At 55.8% G+C, this 18,739-nt stretch overlaps 6 protein-coding genes across 6 annotated transcripts; 2 read left to right on the top strand and 4 right to left on the bottom strand.

The window, feature by feature from the left end:
* Nucleotides 1-4,432: 4,432 nt before the first annotated feature.
* On the bottom strand, nucleotides 4,433-5,025 carry D7B24_005071 (uncharacterized protein; the record flags this gene model as incomplete). The annotated part of the gene is made up of 3 exons (XM_028639233.1): nucleotides 4,433-4,639; nucleotides 4,700-4,865; nucleotides 4,934-5,025. The coding sequence occupies 3 exons, from the start codon at nucleotides 5,023-5,025 to the stop codon at nucleotides 4,433-4,435; spliced, it is 465 nt and encodes a 154-aa protein (XP_028499140.1).
* Nucleotides 5,026-5,872: 847 nt separating this feature from the next.
* Nucleotides 5,873-6,451, top strand: D7B24_005070 (uncharacterized protein; the record flags this gene model as incomplete). Its single annotated transcript, XM_028639232.1, has 2 exons — nucleotides 5,873-5,993; nucleotides 6,072-6,451. 2 exons carry the CDS (start codon nucleotides 5,873-5,875, stop codon nucleotides 6,449-6,451), a joined length of 501 nt encoding a protein of 166 aa, XP_028499139.1.
* A 523-nt stretch (nucleotides 6,452-6,974) lies between these two features.
* On the bottom strand, nucleotides 6,975-8,051 carry RPL24 (60S ribosomal protein L24; the record flags this gene model as incomplete). The annotated part of the gene is made up of 5 exons (XM_028639231.1): nucleotides 6,975-7,262; nucleotides 7,363-7,506; nucleotides 7,701-7,751; nucleotides 7,904-7,940; nucleotides 8,044-8,051. The coding sequence occupies 5 exons, from the start codon at nucleotides 8,049-8,051 to the stop codon at nucleotides 6,975-6,977; spliced, it is 528 nt and encodes a 175-aa protein (XP_028499138.1).
* Nucleotides 8,052-10,004: 1,953 nt separating this feature from the next.
* BTF3 (nascent polypeptide-associated complex beta subunit) lies at nucleotides 10,005-10,568 on the bottom strand (the record flags this gene model as incomplete). Its single annotated transcript, XM_028639230.1, has 3 exons — nucleotides 10,005-10,234; nucleotides 10,299-10,474; nucleotides 10,555-10,568. 3 exons carry the CDS (start codon nucleotides 10,566-10,568, stop codon nucleotides 10,005-10,007), a joined length of 420 nt encoding a protein of 139 aa, XP_028499137.1.
* A 33-nt stretch (nucleotides 10,569-10,601) lies between these two features.
* CBP4 (assembly factor cbp4) lies at nucleotides 10,602-11,947 on the bottom strand (the record flags this gene model as incomplete). The annotated part of the gene is made up of 5 exons (XM_028639229.1): nucleotides 10,602-10,732; nucleotides 11,060-11,087; nucleotides 11,487-11,602; nucleotides 11,661-11,845; nucleotides 11,901-11,947. The coding sequence occupies 5 exons, from the start codon at nucleotides 11,945-11,947 to the stop codon at nucleotides 10,602-10,604; spliced, it is 507 nt and encodes a 168-aa protein (XP_028499136.1).
* Nucleotides 11,948-15,064: 3,117 nt separating this feature from the next.
* D7B24_005066 (uncharacterized protein) lies at nucleotides 15,065-18,093 on the top strand (the record flags this gene model as incomplete). Its single annotated transcript, XM_028639228.1, has 5 exons — nucleotides 15,065-15,287; nucleotides 15,430-15,519; nucleotides 15,604-17,853; nucleotides 17,911-18,030; nucleotides 18,083-18,093. The coding sequence occupies 5 exons, from the start codon at nucleotides 15,065-15,067 to the stop codon at nucleotides 18,091-18,093; spliced, it is 2,694 nt and encodes an 897-aa protein (XP_028499135.1).
* Between the last annotated feature and the right edge of the window lie 646 nt (nucleotides 18,094-18,739).

The following is an 18,739-nucleotide window of genomic DNA, read 5'->3' as shown; positions in this document are numbered from 1 at the left end:
CTTCCTCCCAAGCGCAAAGGCAAAAGCCGCAACGAAGCAGGGCTAGCCAGACAGCCCAGCAGAGACACGCAGAGACTCAACACTCAGAGCCATGCACTGCTGTCACTCTCCCGTGTCTTGCTAATGGGGCCTGGCCAAGAATTCATAGTGTCGGAGTTGCTCTGTGTTTGATCTTGATGTGTCTTGCGTGCTGGCCATCGAAGAGGGGGGCTTGATGGCCTGCTCGCTGGCGTCGTGTGTGTGAGCCGCCCGCGAGGTTCACTATCCCCGGAGAACGGAAGCGAGGAGCAGGGGAGATCTTCAGCTCCCACAAGATCGCTGATCTTCTTCAAGCTCCACCTCCCCCGTCCCGTCCTCTGTGGTGGCCAGGTTTCAATACCCCCCCAAGACTTCATGACTGGAGAGGCTCGACACGGTTTATGATGAATGAGTCGCCAAGCCAGGCAACCCCGGAGGTGCAGGCAAAACAGATGAGATGAGAGAATTTAGGCGGAACGGTTGACGCCTCTCGGAACGTGCTGCTTCAGGTTCTGTAGGCCATGACTGGCGCAAAGTGGCTGGCAAGATTGCATGGCTTGGGCTCCATATCTAGGATAGGAGGGCAGAAATCGGCGTCTAGCTTGATGAGCCGTTGAGATCTGGCACGCCTCGTTCGCGTGAATGGAGGAAGGCAAGGCCTGGAGGCCCACCTACCGCGGGACACACTGCCATGAGGCAGGTAGCTTACTTGCCGTCTGAGAAGTAACCTGCTCACTACGAAGGCAAGGTAGGCACGACGAGTAGGTCTTTCCGGCAACGTGTCTCCACGTACTTCTTCTTCACATCTTCATCGCGACATCGTCAATTGCGCAAAAGGTGGCCAATGTTCGCAACATAACCACTTCATGTTCATCCGTACCCATCAGCCTCCGTTGCTCGTTTCGGACCAACTGTCCCATTCCTTGCACACAAGGGAGCGGGAAAACCTGGAGCATACCCGCTATCTCTGTCGACCCCTGGCGCCTGTGCATTTCAGCACACCTTGACCTGCATTCGACCTGCCCCCCCCCCCCCCGATATCTTCCCCTTGGCACCGACTGTTGCTGTCCTTCCCCTGTCCATTGGATCTGTGGCAGCATCCGAAGTGGACCTTGCACCTTGCATCTTCCATCCTGGAAACAATGTACATGGTAGCCTTCGGAGCCCCAGAAACCAGCATGCTGCTGTTGGCTCAGGGGTGCTCAGCCGCTCTTCTTCTTTTCTTCTTCTTCTCATGCAGCAGGCATTACGCAACCAACGGTGCAACACAATACCATTCTCTCATTCGGGCAATCCGGCCATTCCTCGAGGGCAGGCTTGCTTCTGTCATATGCCTTAGCTCGTAAGGAATTCTCGCGGCCGTTTCCGTCTTGGGTCAGCTATGGGCACTGATTGACTACATTGCGCAAGAGAATTTCGATGCCTCGAGGACAAGACGACAAGGTCGCCGGCACAAACCAACAAAAGGAAGAAAATTGCAGAATGACGAGCGACTGGATGGCCACATAACCCCGCTCCCCGTGGTCCTCTGCTTCGAGCGTACCCTGCCGCTGTCACGTCGCTCTGTTTTGTCTGAGATTTCTCGCGCCCATCTGTCCTGTCATCCTGGCAAGCCTTGCAAGGAAGGCGGCCTCACGCGTGCGCTGAATAGCAGCTACTGTACTAGTCTACGAGTCTCCGCCTACACAGTACACAAGAACTCTGGATCGTCCGTGCAGGGCCGCTATGTTCGGTGCGCTGTCCGATCGACGCGAGGCCCGCCTGGCAGGCCATTGCTTCGATCTGAAAAAATGATAACTCCTACCTATGCTTTTCAACTTGTTGCGTTCCCAAAATTGGGTTTGCATGCTCCGGCAGCGAGCACAGAAGACCGACAAGCGGCAGCAGTCCCCAAAACCCAAGAAACTCATCAACCGGATGCGCTTCGTCCCGGGCAGATCTTGTGTGCCCCTGCTGCATCCCGTTTTCCCATTGGTGTCCTCAACACCCCGATGGTCATCCCTGGCTCGGCTGATGACTGCTGTTAAGATCGCAATCGTAGTGGCCCATGCGCTGCCCCCCTCCCGCCCAAGGGGGATGAGTGAGGGGGTGTGGCGTTAATTTGCCCGAGTTATCACTTCCTGAAGGCTTGCTGGGCTGCAACCAGGAATGGGCGGGCATCACATCACATTTCGTTCCCTCTTGCAGCCATGGTCGCAGCGCTGAGCTCTCGGCTTCGATGGCGTCTGCTCACTTGTTTTACATTTTACCCTCTCTAATCTGGCCTCACGGCTATGGTGCGACGATCACTCAACTAAGAAGACTCGGGCGCCATGCAATTCTAGCACAAGGCATTGGAGATGGGAGCGGGCTCAAGTTGATCGATCAAAAATGGCCGGAACGACGTATGATTCAGAATCCATGTTTGGCACGTGGGCAATGTCACGATCTGCTTGCGTACTACTCTTCCGGGAAATGGGGAAATACCCGCCAACAATACCAAGCAAAGAGTCGTGGTAACCTCGTGGAGGCTGAGTCAATCAATGATCATAGCGCCAGTCTTGCTGGCCTGGCCCCTGGGGGCAACGTGCTGGACCTGCCATGTTAGCGTCCCCTACCTTACTGAGGAGTCTTCGGGTCAGTCAGCAAACACAGTGGTTGCTCGTAAGGGTTTCAAAAAGCATGGTGATCTTATTATACATACCCTAGTTACCTTGGAGGGTTTCACTGAATTGATGGACGACATTCAAATATCCACCGCTAGGCCTGCACCGAATGTTGAGAAGTAGCGATATGTAGAATCATCGATCATTGATGCCCTTTCTCTTGACTCAGAGACGATTACTTTCTTTTTATTCTTTCGCACTCAGTTCTCCCGTTTGTGGCAACCAACAGGCTCTGTCATGTGGCCCTCCTGTCCTGTGAGCTCATCCATCCTGTTGACCATGTTGATCCTGTGCATGACGTGACGTACGATGGAGATCTTGTCTTCATGGACTCTTGCACCTTGGCCTTTACTTCAAGTGATAGAGGTTATCCAGTGGCGGGAAATTGCTTCCTCTCCGTTGTAACCGCTTGCATCGAGTGCCTGTCACAAAAGCTGGCCCCAAAGTCGAGGTTCGTCTGTCCCGCATTCAAGGAAAAGGGCTCCGGCATATACGGGCTTGGTCGCCAGCCAGAATCGGTGATGATCAGCGGCAGATTCCCAGTTCATAATTCCAGTAACGACGTTGCCATCTCTGGTGTCATGATGTTTACTAGTACAAGATCCGCATGATTGAACTGAAATGGTCGGTCAATGGCCGGAGGATGATGATCTGAGCTGGTTACCAAGTAGGTCCGTATGACCTTCATTGTGAAGAACCAAGTATTATCGGTAGCCAAAATGGATGAGACGGATCAGCACTATCCATCAACATTGCTTCATAAGCACCATATCCAGTAAATTTTGTAATATAATGGTACCAGCAACTGCAATTTGTACGCATTGGGGTGATTTTAGTTGAGGCCATGCTGTTCCAGTGTTTGTTCTCTAACTCGCTTTGTTATCAGGAAGGTTATGTTGACCGGGTTGTCGATCCACGTGTGTATGATCTCTGGAACATGTGGTCCCGGGGCTCTTTCCTTCATGAATCAAAATGGTTAGCTTCAAGCTCTGTTCCTTCGCACCATGCGTGGAATTTGCAGAATCATTCTCCCCGAGCCGCCAAACAGCTGCATGAGCTCTTCTGCCATGTATTCTATCGATCTCAGTATCGCCCATTGACCAATCGCTAGTGTGCTTTTTCCGGAAGGTCAGAAGTGTCTTCACCGTCCTGCCAGTCAACTATTGCATTCTCTCTCCCGAGCTCTGAACTTCTGAGGTTTTCGCAGATCATCGAGGAACCTAGTGTTCATGCATGGAAGTCTGATTCGAGTGATTGAACCCTCTATGGGAGGCTGCATTTCGCTGCCACAAAATAAATCATATCGCAGGACGGTTGACGAGGTTCGGACAACCCAGAAAATTGATGCGCATTTCAAGTCACTGGTGTTCGGAGGATTTGTACAGAATCTATGTGCTTCAGATTCGTAGGTCACTGCGAACAACGGCGAAGAAGAAGTCATTGTTGTGGGCGTGGTTTCGCTATTTGCGGACGTGCTCGAGCATTGATCTGAGAAATCTCATTGTGTCACGACTCAAACACTGTATTTCGGGGATTGAATTCATGCTGCAATTTAGTACCATTTTTGGATTCATTGATCGTCTGCTCGAAATCCATGCACGGGAAGATGGCGTGATGACATGTTTGGTAGCGGCAGAACAAGTTTCAGTAATTATGAGCCTAAGTAAACCCCATGGGAAGGCTCCCATCTCTACATTTTAGCTCCAGAGCACCCGCTGGCGGCTCTGAGACAGCCGTCATCGTACCACATGCAACTTGACTCCTCACCCTCACCAGTGCTCCTCGCCAATGGACACCGAGTTGACGTCGACGCCTTCCCTGAACCACCTTGCGTCTTCGTTAATTCTGACATCGTTGCCGCTCATTTGCCGCTTCCGCATCAGACCATTGTCTGCAAAGGTCCAGTCCTCGAGTCCGTAGGTACGCCACCACTGGCCGCTCTCGTCGTGCCATTCGTACCAAAATTGTACGGCAATCTAGCGGTCCTCAGGCATTAGTCCAGTTTGCAACTCGCCGAGATGATAGGCTGCCTCTACCCTGTTGTCAGAAAAGGCAAACAGCTCTTTGCGCAGTCTATAGCCATCTTCGCGCGACCACTTCTCGCTCAGGAACTGTACAATCTCGTCGCGGCCGCGAAGGAAGACGTCCCTGTTCCGCCAGACTGAGTCAGGTGTGTATGCCATCTTGACTGTCTCAGGGTCCCTAAGGCAAGGTATCAGTGATGTCTTAGATTGTGTCGAGTGAGACTAAGTAGAGGTGGATGATCTGACTTCGTATTCCATGCATCCTGCGCAGCCTTGACTTTGATTCGCGCTGTTTCGGCGGTGAAGGGAGGGCATGGCGGTTTTGTTTCGGTAGACATTCTGGAACGTTGTGGTTTTGTGGTATGTCACGTATGAAATGCGAAAAGTCCCAGTCATTTGTACTTGCGTAAGAAAGAGGGGAACGAGTTGTGACAGAGTGATGCAACATCGGGCTCCCGCATGTTCTCAGTCAGCAACGGTGTCGTAGTAAGGGCGTCAAATCCCGCGGGTGACTCAACATGAATGTTAACAACGACAAACAACAAAGATCAAATCCCGAAAGGATTCAAACTCCAGCCTGGTTCATCTCGACATGACCATCTGACAACGATCGCTACCTCTGCGTCGACGTCATGCTTCCCACCGTGGCCGCCTCGGCTCGGAGCAGCGAGGGGCTCCTCGGTCACCTCCGTCCTCCGGCAATCGGAGGTACGGCGGGCGCCTCACCATTTCACACCGCAATATCGCCATCGATGCGGGGCCCGGCATTCGTCGAGTCGTGAAGGGTTCTGCCGGATGATCCAGCACCGAATGGCCTGACGTGCCTGTTGGGCCCTGCGTCCTGGTCCTCGACTGAACTAATTCCAAATACCGCCGATCTAGCCTGCAGCTGCTCGACTTATTTGGCTGTCCGGCGTCTGGGGACAGGCCCCGTACTCGCCAGAGTCGCTCTCCACTTACCGCGGAAGCTCGTAGAACCCTTGTGGCCAGCTCGGCATACTCCTGCCTCAATTGACTCGTTGGGCTCGGGGCAGGATCTCGATTGAGCACTCGTTCACCATAAAACACCACGACTCATCCTCCACGAGACTTCATCAGTCTGTCCGCCTCTCGCCTCATACATCCACCAGCAAACCCACCCCAAAAAAACGATAACCACCAAGCTTTCCCACCACAATCTTCAACATGTCTCTCAAGGTCGGCGACTCATTCCCTGAGGGAGTTATCTTCTCCTACGTCCCTGTCCAGCCTGAGACGTCCGAGTTCACCGCCTGCGGTATTCCCGTCAACTACGACGCCAGCAAGGGTGAGAGAGCCCCTCCTGTGCGACCCCGCACACAGCCCCTCAATGCGTACTGAGACGCTCCCATCTAACACGAAGCAGAATTCGCCAACAAGAAGGTAGTCCTCGTCGCCGTCCCCGGCGCCTTCACCCCGACCTGCTCCGTCGCCCACGTCCCCTCGTACCTCGCCAACCTCGACGCCCTCAAGGCCAAGGGCGTCGACCAGGTTGTCTTCATCGCCTACAACGACGCATTTGTCATGAGCGCCTGGGGCAAGGCCAACGGCGTCAAGGACGAGTTCATCCTCTTCGCCTCGGACGCCGGCGCTGCCTTCTCCCAGAGCATCGGCTGGACGCTGGGCGAGCGCACGGCGCGCTACGCTCTCGTTGTCGACCATGGCAAGGTCACGTACTCTGAGCTGGAGACGGAGAAGGGCAGCATTGCGCTGACGGGCGCCGAGGGCGTCTTGTCAAAGCTCTGAGAGTCTGATGATGATTACGAAGTAACGGTATACAAGATAGACAGACAGACAGACATAGATCATTGATGGTTGGCTGTTCGAACTACCACCTGCTTGTCCCAATGCGGTCAATTCGCAATTGTTCTTGCTCGCTGAGCGACGCGAGTAAGGCTCGAAATAATTTGACAAGTTTCTTTTTCGTGGAGCATACGTCGCTCGAACGGGCACCTTTGGACATGGGGATGCACTGTCCGGCCAGCTTCACTCACGTCAGTCACACACCCTGATGTGTCTTTGATTTATCCCGTGGGACTTTCATGCAATTCCGTGCTACCGAGATGTGTGTAGAGAACCAGCCGTGTAAGACACAAAGAACCTCGACTCCTGCCTTTCGTCAAGTTCCATCCGGGGGGTGGGCTTGGGGGATTGAATCCTCTGCCCGTTTTTCATCTGTCCACGGCGCCCGTCCCAGCCCCTCCTCCGCCCGGAATTACCATTCCAGCTTCCACAATCCGCGACTCAAAACCCTACTCCGAAAAAGCATTTAGCGGGTGTTGGCCTGGACCTTGGCCTGCGCGCCCTTGGAGCCCTGCTTGCTCGAGATGCGGCTGGTCTGGCCCTTGGAGGCGAGGCCGGCGTTCTTGGCCTTGTCGGCCTTCTTCGCCGCGGCGTCGGCCTGCTTCTTCTCCTTGCTCTCCTTGATGGCCGCCGCGCGGGCGGCGGAGCGAGCCTCGGGACGCTGGCTGCGCTTCTCCTTGATCACATCGAGGGAGGCACCGACGATGGCACGCTGGGCCTTGACGGTGCGGCGGGTGCGCTTCTTGGCAACTTCCTGTGGCGGAGGGGTCAGTAGGCTGATCTGATCGGAGGCGTGGTGCTTGCGGCCGGCAAGCGGTGCTGCTGCTTTCGGCTGGCAGGGCGGGACAACGTACCTCAGAGATGCCCTTGCGGTGCTGGCGACGGTAGAGGACGGTCCAGGCAATGCGGCGGGGGTTCTTGCGCTGGAGGAACAGCGACTCGGACTTGCTGTTCTGGAAACGGAAAGTCTTGGAGTCACCGCGGACGTAGAGCTTACCCTACAAGTTCACAGCCTGGTTAGTCCTGGATCTCTCAAAGAGTATGAAGCAATCGTGATCCCCCTTCCCCATCAGACCCCTCCGCAATATCTTGTCTCCCACATCTGGGCAGCCCTAGACTTGAACAGGCCCTCGTCCATCTCGCATTGGGGTCGTTTGGGAAGAAGGCAAGGAAGGAGTCTCGCGTGTCGTACCTTTCCAGGGTAGATTCTCTGGCCCGAGAAGGAGTCGTCGTACGTGCGCATCTTGAAAGATTAAATGTCAGCTCGATAATTCGGAGTGGCGATGGGCAATTTCGGTCGCTGTTTTTCGGGTGCAGTCCGCGGCTTCGGCCAGCTGGTTTGCACACCAGGAAAACTGTGGAAGACTGCTGGGCGTTGTAACGGGTAACACGTACTTTGGCGGTATTTGATGCGAACGCTTGACTTGCTTGTCTGTGAGGGTAAGTACGATCAGGTGCAATTTTTCGACAGGTGAGTCGTGCGTCGAATAGCCCTGGCCCCACCGAGCCATCGCTTCCATGTTCGCTCAGGTCACATGACCATAGAGCTGGGTCGTGGCTCGGTGGGGCTTTTTGAACCAGTGTGGCTTGGTTTCACTCGCCCACCACCTGGTCACACCCCGCCCAACTTGGCCTCCTGCTGGGGCATTTCGTCACTCTACCTTTGTTAGGTCAACCCCGGCGGACAAATGACAGTCGTCAATCCCGACCTCATCGCAGATGCTGTGTTCGAGAAGTTCTGCCAGCTTCCCGCAAGACGCAAGCCCCAAGTCAGGAACAACGGGGTTCATGAATGGGTGCCTCTGAGTGGCATCGTCGCCGCTCAGAATGGAAAACTAACATGTCTGGCCGTAGCGTGAGTTCGACCCCGTCGTCATTGAATGTATCTCATCAGCATCTCGTAGATCGACACTTGCTGGCGGGACATTTCTCACAGGGTTAACGATAATATCTCCGGAGCAGCAGTGCCTCAATGGAGTCGTCAGAATGCCTTCACATGCAATGAAAAGCCCACGAGTGTCATTTCCTCCATGTGCTGATGATGATTTCTGCAGTACAGGTATGAAGTGTCTACCGGCTTCTAAAATTCCGCAGGCAAACGGCATTGGACTGCATGACTGGCACGCTGAGATTCTGGTCTTGCGAGCCTTCAATCGTTTTCTCCTATCGGCGTGTCATCAAATGTTGCTCAACAAATCCAGTGAGCTGGGGATCCTGCGCTACCGCACTGATGACCAACGGGGGCTGTACAACCCCCAAGGCGCCCAGGACTGGGAAGGGCAGCCTTTTGCAATTGCGGACGGCGTTCGTCTCTACATGTACTGTTCGGAGGCCCCCTGTGGCGACGCGAGCATGGAGCTTACCATGGCGGCGCAAGAGGACGCATCGCCATGGGATGCGCCAGTGATAGCTGGAGAAGATGCGACAACCACATCGGCTGATTCTTCCTTGCCCGGGCGCGGCTTCTTCTCTCAGCTAGGCATCGTGCGTCGCAAGCCCGCAAGGGCAGATGCACCGCCCACTCTATCCAAGTCTTGTTCCGATAAGATGGCGTTACGGCAGTGCACCTCGATCCTGTCATCTATAACCGCACTTTTCATCCATCCAGGAAACGCATACATTGATGTCGTTGTCTTGCCCCAGTCGCAGTATTCTGTCACAGGATGCAAGCGTAGCTTTTCGTCGGAGGGACGAATGTCTGCTTTGAAGGACAAGACATGGGCGGGCGGGTATGCATTCCACCCGTTCCAAGTCGAGACCACAGCACGTGAGTTCGAAAACTCCAAAAGAGCTGTGGAAGCCAAGTCGGGGACGGTTGGTGCGAGCAACCTGGCAGCAGCGTGGAACGCCAATGGGCTGGATGAGGGGCTCATCGGGGGTGTTCTGCAAGGAAGACGGGCGTTTGACATCAAAGGTGCCAGCTCTACCTCTCGGAGGCAGATGTGGACGCTGGCTCGTGAAACTGCGTCGTTGCTACACTTGACTGAGAGTGACGTGCGAGCCTCCCTCTCGGCAGCATCATACGCAGATGTCAAGGCTGGAGAGCTCTCACTTCCCCGTCGTACCGTCGTTGACCAGGTCAGAAGCGAGTCCCTGGCCGGATGGACAGAAAACACAGGCGATGATAGCTTTGCCCTAGATAGCCGGTAGCAACGGCGCCATTTGCATCCCTCAGCATTCACCATAGTCACAAGACAACTTTGCTTCCAAGCCGTTGTATCCCATTTTCGTACATCAGCTATGGAGCTGGGCCGGCCAACCTCGGTGCCTGATGTGCCATACGCCGCGCATCCCGATCCAGCGCCATTTCACGACCAAGTAGTTCGGACTCGCTTCGACGACAGTGTCGTAATGCCAAGTTCATATTGCAAAAGGGGTGTACCTTCCCCTCCCTTCATCCGCCGGTGTGGTAGCTGAATTGCCTAAGCCCATTGAGTCCCCCATGCCGTCGCAACAGAAATTCGATCGCAAGCTCGGTGTCAGACAAGAGCCGGCCTTACTCGACCTTGCTCTCAAAGTTCTCTCCCTCGACGAGGTCGGGGATGTCGTCCTCATCGCCGTCCTTCTCGCCCTTCTGCATGTTCTGGTAGCTCTCGGCGAGCTTGCGGAGGGAGGCGAGGGAGTCGGGGCCGAGCTGGTTGAGGATGCCAGGGACAAGCTCGGTGAGCTCCTTGTCCTCACCGTTGCCGTAGACGGCGAAGGTGTTGGCGGGGACGGCGGCGTGGACTGCGATCACCATGTTAGATTGCCATCCTTGCATCTTTCCAATCGACCAAAGAATGGCACATACCCTTGGGCGCGGCGAAGTGGATGACGTTGCCGTCAGACTTGAACATGTTGACCTCCTCGATAGCCTGGATGGGCTGGACGTTGAGCTTCTTCAGGGAAGCCTGAAGCTTCTTGTCGTCACCGGCGGAGCGGCCGGCAACACCACGCTTCTGCGTCCTTCGGGGGGTGCCCTTGCCACTGTGTGAAGACGTCGGTTAGCGTTCGGTGCTCGACTCGATCCTCGAAAACGCGCGGTCGGAGATTATGTAGAGACGTACCCTGTTCGAAACATGTTAGTTTGCACCCTCTTAGAATAAATGTAGCTTCATGGAGAAATGGACGTACCAGTCCGCGCAACAGCGCCGAGCTTCTTGAGGCGTTCCTGAATGTCGGCCATATTGAATCGAAAGGGACCGGAGGTTTGCGGTGGGATAATTCGGTGTACAGGGCTGTGAGCTACGCATCGGACGCATTAGCCATTTTTGAGTCGGATAAAAATCATTTCCGGCTTCACGAGATCGTGACTGCTGCGTAAGGGCCCTCCTGCGTCACTCACCTCAATTCGTCTGATCCGTTTTACGTCGCGAGGCTGACCTGATGATGATGGCTATTGGGGAAGATGGTTTTTGTGCGCCGCCAAGAATTCTTCGCTTGAGGAATTACTAATGTCCGACGTCCTCTCCGGCAGCTCACCGATTCACCCCGCATTGGCCACCGGGGCTCTGGACCCACACCGAGAGTGGTCTTGAGTCTTGACATCTATTCACTGACCAGCCGCCTTACAATTAGCATAGTGCTCGCGAGAAGGTTTCTGTGTATTCAGTAGTGCAGAAGGCTACGTGAATGTTATATTGCTCATCATGTTGAGCAATACACATGTCTGTGATGCATAATTAAGCCTGCCAACATCGAGGATTCGTAGGTACTCACATTCAAGGGTTGATCGGAATAGAAAGTCCCTCCAGCGACAGGACTCATGTCCATGACTCTCGATGGTGAATATAGATAGACACTAGTAGCATCGGCAGTGTCATGGTCCTCACAAGGGTCTCACATACGTCCATTAACGACAAAATTCATCCCGCCCCAGAGGTTCGTACTCGAATGAACTTGGTATGAAGCATGTTCCCAATAGTGTTATACACATCGTACAGAAAATCATAACTCGCCATTTGTTTCCTCTGAAGCCCTGAATTGCTCATTTGGAAACTCCCGCCTCTCTCCTCATAGCCTCTTGTTGCAGCGCAAGCTCGTTCGCTTTCGTTTGGTGCGCTTGCCTGTCCGTCTCCTTCTTCGCTTTGATTTCGTCTTCCCATGCCGTCCAAACTACATGGCATCAGATTCCGGAAAAGCTTGTCGGGTACTGTGGGCTCCGTCGACTTACGTGGTTTGTTGGACTTGGACAGCTCCTTCAGCTTCCCCACGTACTGATCAAACTCCTGCTGCGTCTGCTCTCTCCTCTCCAAGCTGCGTTTCTGCAGATCTGGGTTGTATCGTTTGAAAAGCTCCTCCTCAGTGGGCGTGAGCCACATCGTGAAGGCTGGTCCGCCGATCACGCAGACGCCGCCGCTGCGAAAGGATGGTCAGTCATGCAAGCGATCGAACTGGAGACACAGAAACTCACCCGACGGCCATCTTTGTCCATAATCTCCAATTGAACGGCTTCGGCATTTTTGGCTTTGGTGTGCTGGGCTGCTTGCACTCTCTCGCGCAGGGTATGCTGTGTCAAATCGTAGCCAGACCAAAGTCGTGGAGGCGTGCCGTCAATGACGGGTCAAGTGGTGCTCGAAATGGAAGGCGGTGAGACGTTGGACAAGAAGTCTGCACGTCATCAGCTCTCTGGCCTAGGGATTGGGGTACAGTGGTATTTGCGCCTTGGCATATTCTACACCAAGGACCCGGAAATAGCACACTTAACGCTTACATTCCTGTCGCGAACGGAAGCGGCTGCTTCTGAATAAGCCTTGGAGTACCTTTCTGCAGCGTAGTCCATGCGATGCCAGAGGAATGCTGCCGACCTCCTTGGTCCAAACCGGAGACTTGTGAAGCCCCCCACTGCGGCTCACGGCCGTCACTAGCCACAAGCTGCGGCACTGACCTGGAGAAACTGAACGGTACAGCATTCTTTGCTCAGGTGCCGTGTGGTCGGCAATCATTTTCCCACCGACTCTTACCGTCGGTCGCCCTGCCTAACCATTTCGCGGATGCGTTGCTCGCCATGTGCTGTGGCCAGTGCAGGATCTTTTCCCCAGTCTGACCAACTCCAGAAGAATGCAGCTCAATTGGGTAGTGATGAGCCAGCCGCAGCCGCGGTACATCATACCGGATCGACACGGCGCCTCGGCGCTAACAGGTCTTCCGCTGCAGGAACCAATGCAGCTGGGAGGCGAGAACCGGGCGCACTCTCCACCAAGGCGACGTGTGGGCATGAATTGCAGGCCTCTTTATCTAGTGGTAGGTATCAAGCTTGGGCTTGCCGCGTATTCGCGGTTCATGGCAAGTCATCAAGCTGACGATGAGGGCGCCACGACGGGTGCCGATCTTTGGCAGTCCCGTCAGAGAGGCCGCCAATGCTGAGTCCATGTCGCGAACGGGGTCGCCTGACGAGTTGTCTGCTCAGTGTTGGCGGTCTCACCGCCACAGAGAGTCGCAATACCGAATCGTGCAGCGACTGGCCCCCCCCCCCCCGGAAAATAGCGGCGCAATCCGGCCCCGTGTGCCGTGCCAACATCTTGGGCCGACGTAGAATGGAGAAGATAACCCCTGGGATTCTCGGAGGCATCCCGCCAAGCCCGAATGGAGAATCATCGGCCCCTTTGCGGGTTGCGAGGACATTGGCAGCCCCGTCACAACGATCCGGACGCTGGTGGAAAGAGTCTTCGGCGTCAAGATTTTTTTTGGCCAACATGGGACGGCATGGCGCTTGCGTGGGTTGAAGTTGAAAGCATATGATGGAGACTCTTGACAGCCTAGATGCATGACAACCGCAGCCGGCTCTCGTGGCGAGCCGACGTCAGAGAATGTCGCATCGACGGACGGATGCTATCCTAGCCCCTACCAAGGTCACAGCGCGCCCCTGACAGGTGGTGCCGCAGACCTTGGTAAGAATGGAGCGACGTGAAGCCAGGACGATCCTGAGCCCCCCTAGGTAGTGGGAGGTGTTAGGGCCAATCACGCTGTTGTCTGGCCTTCTGATACACGGCCCTGGTACGACATGGAGGTTTGCGCAACGAGGTAAGACCTGCGCATTGCCTGGCAAATGAAGAAGCCAGAGGACCGAAATAGAACCAGAGTCTGTCTTGCTCTCTGCTGAGAGAGTGTTCATGCTGATGTCCTAGTCGTCGCCCTGAGAATATCGTGTTGTGGTCATGCACGGTATTCGGTGAAAGAATGCCACACGTAGGGACTTGGATTAGATGGTGACGGATCAGTGACCCTCGCTCAGTCTGCTGGTACCAGCCCGTACTACCTAAGTTACCCAACCTACCTACCTATCTAGGATGAATAGCAGCATGAGCCGGAAATAGGGACGCATGTCGCAATGAGGCGAGCCGGGCGGGACGAGGCCAGGTATCTGACCTCAGCCCAGCCAACGCCGAGTTTTCAGTGGACCAGTAGCGGACTGGAGACTGGGCACCGGGGACTCGAGGCTCTCGTGCCGTCCATCTGGCGCTGCCTGAGTCGACTCGGTCTCGCGAACAGACAAGGCAGAATGATGAGGGTGCTTCAGGGTGGGGGCAGGCAGAAGGCGACAGACGACAGGCGATATTGCGGGGCTAGAACCCAGCAACCAGTAGCGCCTTCCAGGGACCTTTGTCCCCCTCCACCCGTGACTGGGGCGCACCTGCCCGCCTGGCATCTCTGCTAGTCTGTTAACGGCTGGGGCGTTCCAGGGACCAGTAGCACCCACATCTTTCGACGGAAGGTGGCAGGGGGGAGGGGCCTTCTCTGCTCCTCGCCTCCCATTTCCTTATGCTCACATGGTCCCCTAGGTTCAGGGTGGACTTGGCCGTCCGCAGTTGTCCAGAGACCACATACAAATCAGCAAAGGGCCTTTGCAACGGCCACACCAGGCCACACAAGCCAATCTCTCCGCTCACTCGACTCGCACAGAGACACTCGGGTTTCTGCGTGACCAAAATCTGGGCCACTCGTCAGAAAGCCCATTTCCACCCCTGATCGACTCCTCGAACCCCCGCCGCCAGCGCCCTTCGTCTGTGGCAACAGGTGGCTTTCCCGTCTAACCTCGAACCCCCCCCCCCTCCCTTCAGCCCCCAGCCGGTACATACGGAGCGTCGCCATCCCAGTGTTTCAAATAGGGCCAACACAAATCCGAACGAGCAACAGCGACTTTACCTCGACGCATTTCTCCCTTCACTTTCCTTGCGTCAAAGTGTGTACGGAGCGGCATTCCGTGGACCACCAGCAAAGACCAAACGCCGCGCGATCTGCCCTTCTGAGAAACGACGATCGCACCGAACCAACCCCAAACGCAATCCCTGACCGCAGGGCTTTGGACATCGAGGCCTCGGCACGCCGGCACCACAGGATAGCCAGGCGTTGGTTTGGATATATTTCTGGACCACGACAACCTCATTGGTTGTTTCTTTTCCGGTTGGACCCCGTCAACGACATTAATCTTGCACTTCGGATCGAAACCGCGACTGCGCAAAGGAAGCACGTGGGGCGAGGGTCCATTCGAATCGCATTCGAGCCTCCCCCTTCTTTCTACCAACAAGGCCTTCTAAACTTTGAACACCGGTCATTTTCAAGCGGTGGAAGGAAGCAATGGCGTACGAGGGCGGTTATCCGGCGCAACGGCCTTACCCTGGCCCCGGAGCGCAACGGCCAGGTCCACCTCTCGAAGCCTATCAACAAGGCCCTCCCCAACACTACGATGCGCCTCAGCAGCAATACGACGGCTACCAGGACAACTATGCCTATGATCAATACGACAATGGTGGTTATGGCCAGAACTACGGCGGGCAGCACCATCACGACCAGGGCTATGGTCGTGGCCCTCCACCGAACCAGCAATATCCTCCCCAAGATCAATACGGCCCTGGCCCAGGCCCAGGCCCTGGGCGTGGAGGCAGGCCGCCGATGGGACGGGGTGGTCCGATGGCGAGACCCCCAACCGCTGACTCTGCAAGAAGCGCCCCTCTCCCTCCTCGAGGCGGCCCTCCTGGCCCCGGCAGAGGCTTTGCAAATGGTCCACCGGCAAGAGGTGGTAGGCCGATGCAGTATGAGCGTTCGGCCAACTCGGACCCGGCATGTGAGTACAGCATCCGCATCTCTGAGTCGCTTACCGTACTGACAAAGATCAGCGAGTCGCCAGCGACCCTCGATGGATGCAGGTCCGATCAGTCCTGACACGGTTGGAGGATTCGGCGGCGCCTTTCCGGTTTTCCCTGGCCATCAGCGCCGGGCAGATTTTGAACAAGAGTCAGATATGATTAGCCAAATGGCCGGCATGGACATCGCAGGGCCGCGAAACGGGCCCCCTCCCGGAGGCGGTGGTGCCCAGCGTAATCAGATGCGATCTCCTGAGGGCGATTATGGCCGGCCTCCCATGGATGCCAGAGGTCCTCCCCGAGGCTACCAACAATATGAGAACTCGCGTCGAGGCCCAGCTCCAGCACCCCAGTTCGGCGCCAAATACCGAGACGACGCATACGGGGCTCCTCCACCGGCCAACGAATTCGGCCCGCCAGGTCGCAGTATGACCATGCCGACAAATGTAGATCCCATGGCTCGGGGGCCTCTTCAACGTACGGGAACAATGCCGTACAATACAGCGCCCGACCGAGGGGTCCCACCACCAGCAAGGCCAGCGACATCGCAAAGTCACCGGCCACCGCCTCAACGCATGTACCCGCCGGTTCAAGAAGTCCCGCAGTCTGCGGGGGGCTACGGAGGCTACGACAACGGCGACCAGGGCTATTACGGGGGCGATCACCAAGAAGTAGTCGGTGATGTTCTCGATTCGTACTACACTCCCTCACGGATGAGCAACCCGGAGTATGCTCGAAACCCGCCATCCGTCAACTCGGGAGCTCCCAGCTTTGAGGAGCCCGGTAGGGCCCGCGGGTCCTTCGACCATCAGGGACACCCTGCAATGCCGTCAGGACCACAACCCGGGCCAGGGCGCACACCGGATCTCAGGGGCATGAAGTCTCAACCAAATCTGAGGCAACCCCAGGCGGCTGTGTTCGAGATGGTAGGCGACGCGCCTCCCATGCCTCCAATCAACGGCGCACGGCATGGCTCTCACCAGGATTCATATGATCAGAATGGATGGGAACACCAGTCGGGTGCGGGCGGGCCAGTGCCGGTGAGACCTGGTCTACCGAATGGCCCCGCGCCCCAGCGATCAGATACCTTGCCTTACCATCCCGCGCCAGTGCGTCCCGGGCACATGGCAGGCTCTGCCATGAACGTGAATGACCGACCGATGCCAGTGCGCAACTACAATGGCACATCGCAAAGCCCAATGGCCGGCCCACAACAACAAGCTCCTCCCGAACCGCAACGCAATTCTGGAACGCCCGCCTCCACCAAAGCAGCTCAACCACCCGTAACAAATGAGGAGCTCGAGCACCTACGCATGGTTATCAAAAATGACCCCAACGACCAGGAATCTGCTCTGCGACTGGCCAAACGACTGATCGAAGCGGCTGATGTGCTTGTTGCCAAGATTGCCGACCAACGAGGCCGAGGCCGCGCACGAGAGCGATACCTAATGGACGCGAGCAAAATCCTGAAGAAGCTATCAAATGCCCAGAACCTCGATGCGATGTTTCTGTACGCCGACTCACTCGGACGTGGCTTGTTCAGCGCTGAGCCGGAGAACAAGGAGGCTTTCACCTTGTACCAATCGGCCGCCAAGCTTGGGCACGCCGCTGCTGCGTACAGGACGGCTGTATGTTGCGAAATTGGCAATGAAGATGGTGGCGGCACGAGGCGTGATCCGCTGAAGGCGATACAGTGGTACAAGAGGGCTGCAACGCTCGGCGACACGCCTGCGATGTACAAGGTGGGCATGATACTGCTCAAGGGCTTACTCGGCCAGCAGAAGAACCCGCGGGAGGCGGTAGGCTGGCTCAAGCGCGCTGCCGAGCGCGCGGACCCTGAGAACCCTCATGCGCTTCACGAACTTGGCTTGCTCTACGAAGCAGCCGGGCCGAATGATGCGATTGTCAAGGATGAGACATATGCACTGCAACTGTTCCAGCAGGCCGCAGAGCTGGGTTACAAGTTTTCCCAGTTCCGCCTTGGCTGCGTGTATGAGTATGGACTCATGGGCTGCCCCGTCGACCCAAGACAGTCCATCATGTGGTATTCCAAGGCTGCCACCCAGGAAGAGCATCAGGCCGAGTTGGCCCTCAGTGGCTGGTACCTGACCGGAAGCGAGGGAGTTCTTCAGCAGAGCGACACCGAAGCATACCTATGGGCGCGCAAGGCCGCGATTGCGGGCTTGGCCAAGGCTGAGTATGCCATGGGTTACTTTACCGAGGTGGGCATTGGTGCGCCAGCAAACTTGGAGGATGCGAAGCGCTGGTACTGGCGCGCGGCTGGTAAGTATGGTGACCCTGCGACATGATAAACGGTAACTGACCGACGATTCTTTGCAGCCCAAGATTTTCCCAAAGCGCGTGAGCGACTAGAGGATCTGAAGAGAGTCGGCAATGGCAAAGCAGGCCCCCGACAGCGCGAGCGTGTGTCGCGGAGCAAGATGGGTAAACAACAGGAGGGTGAGTTTTTGGCCCGGATATTATTGCAATCAGCACCAACTAATGGCTATAGTGTTTCGATGAACTGCCACAAAGCACAGAATTAAACATACGGATGTTCGGAGCTGCAGCCGGGCTGCCTCCTCTCACGTGGAACGAACAACGTGCGCTAGATAATAATTGCCCCATGCTAATGAGCAATGCAAGCGGGTACGGAGCATGCAACAAATTATTGGACTGAACTACCTCGAGAAGCGATTAGCTGCATACATTGGAGCTTGGCGGACCAGCAGGAGCCAGGACAAGCTTCATATTTCAAAATCGACGGCGAGTCCAAGGAGATGACGACCAGGGACCTGTGTGTATTCAGGTCGAGTTAATGAGGGTAGTGGCTGGTCCAAGACGACGATCGCCGGCGGAAGGAGCAGTGGCCAATGCAGCCACATCAGGTCCCAGGCAATGTCGGCATCATGTAACACTGTGGTGGTTCTTGAATTTGTGCTTCTGCGAACAACCGCATGGGGCTGGGGATGATAGGTACTTGCTCTAATACGCAGATATCCCATGATCAGATCGTTAAATAGACGACTTGGACATCGTCACTGGCAATGAGAGGTATAGCTTGCCTCATGCCTCGATGTGTGACAAACAGGCATTTCAGTCATAGAAACGTCAATAGTATGTGGTGGCCTTGGAAAGTGATTCTTCCCCAAACAGCTTCGTCAGGGAC

The sequence above is a fragment of the Verticillium nonalfalfae genome, assembly GCF_003724135.2.
Source record: "Verticillium nonalfalfae strain VnAa140/NRRL 66861 chromosome Unknown scaffold_3, whole genome shotgun sequence".
NCBI classification, from domain to species: Eukaryota; Fungi; Ascomycota; class Sordariomycetes; order Glomerellales; family Plectosphaerellaceae; genus Verticillium; species Verticillium nonalfalfae.
This window is presented reverse-complemented; position numbering and strand designations above follow the sequence as displayed.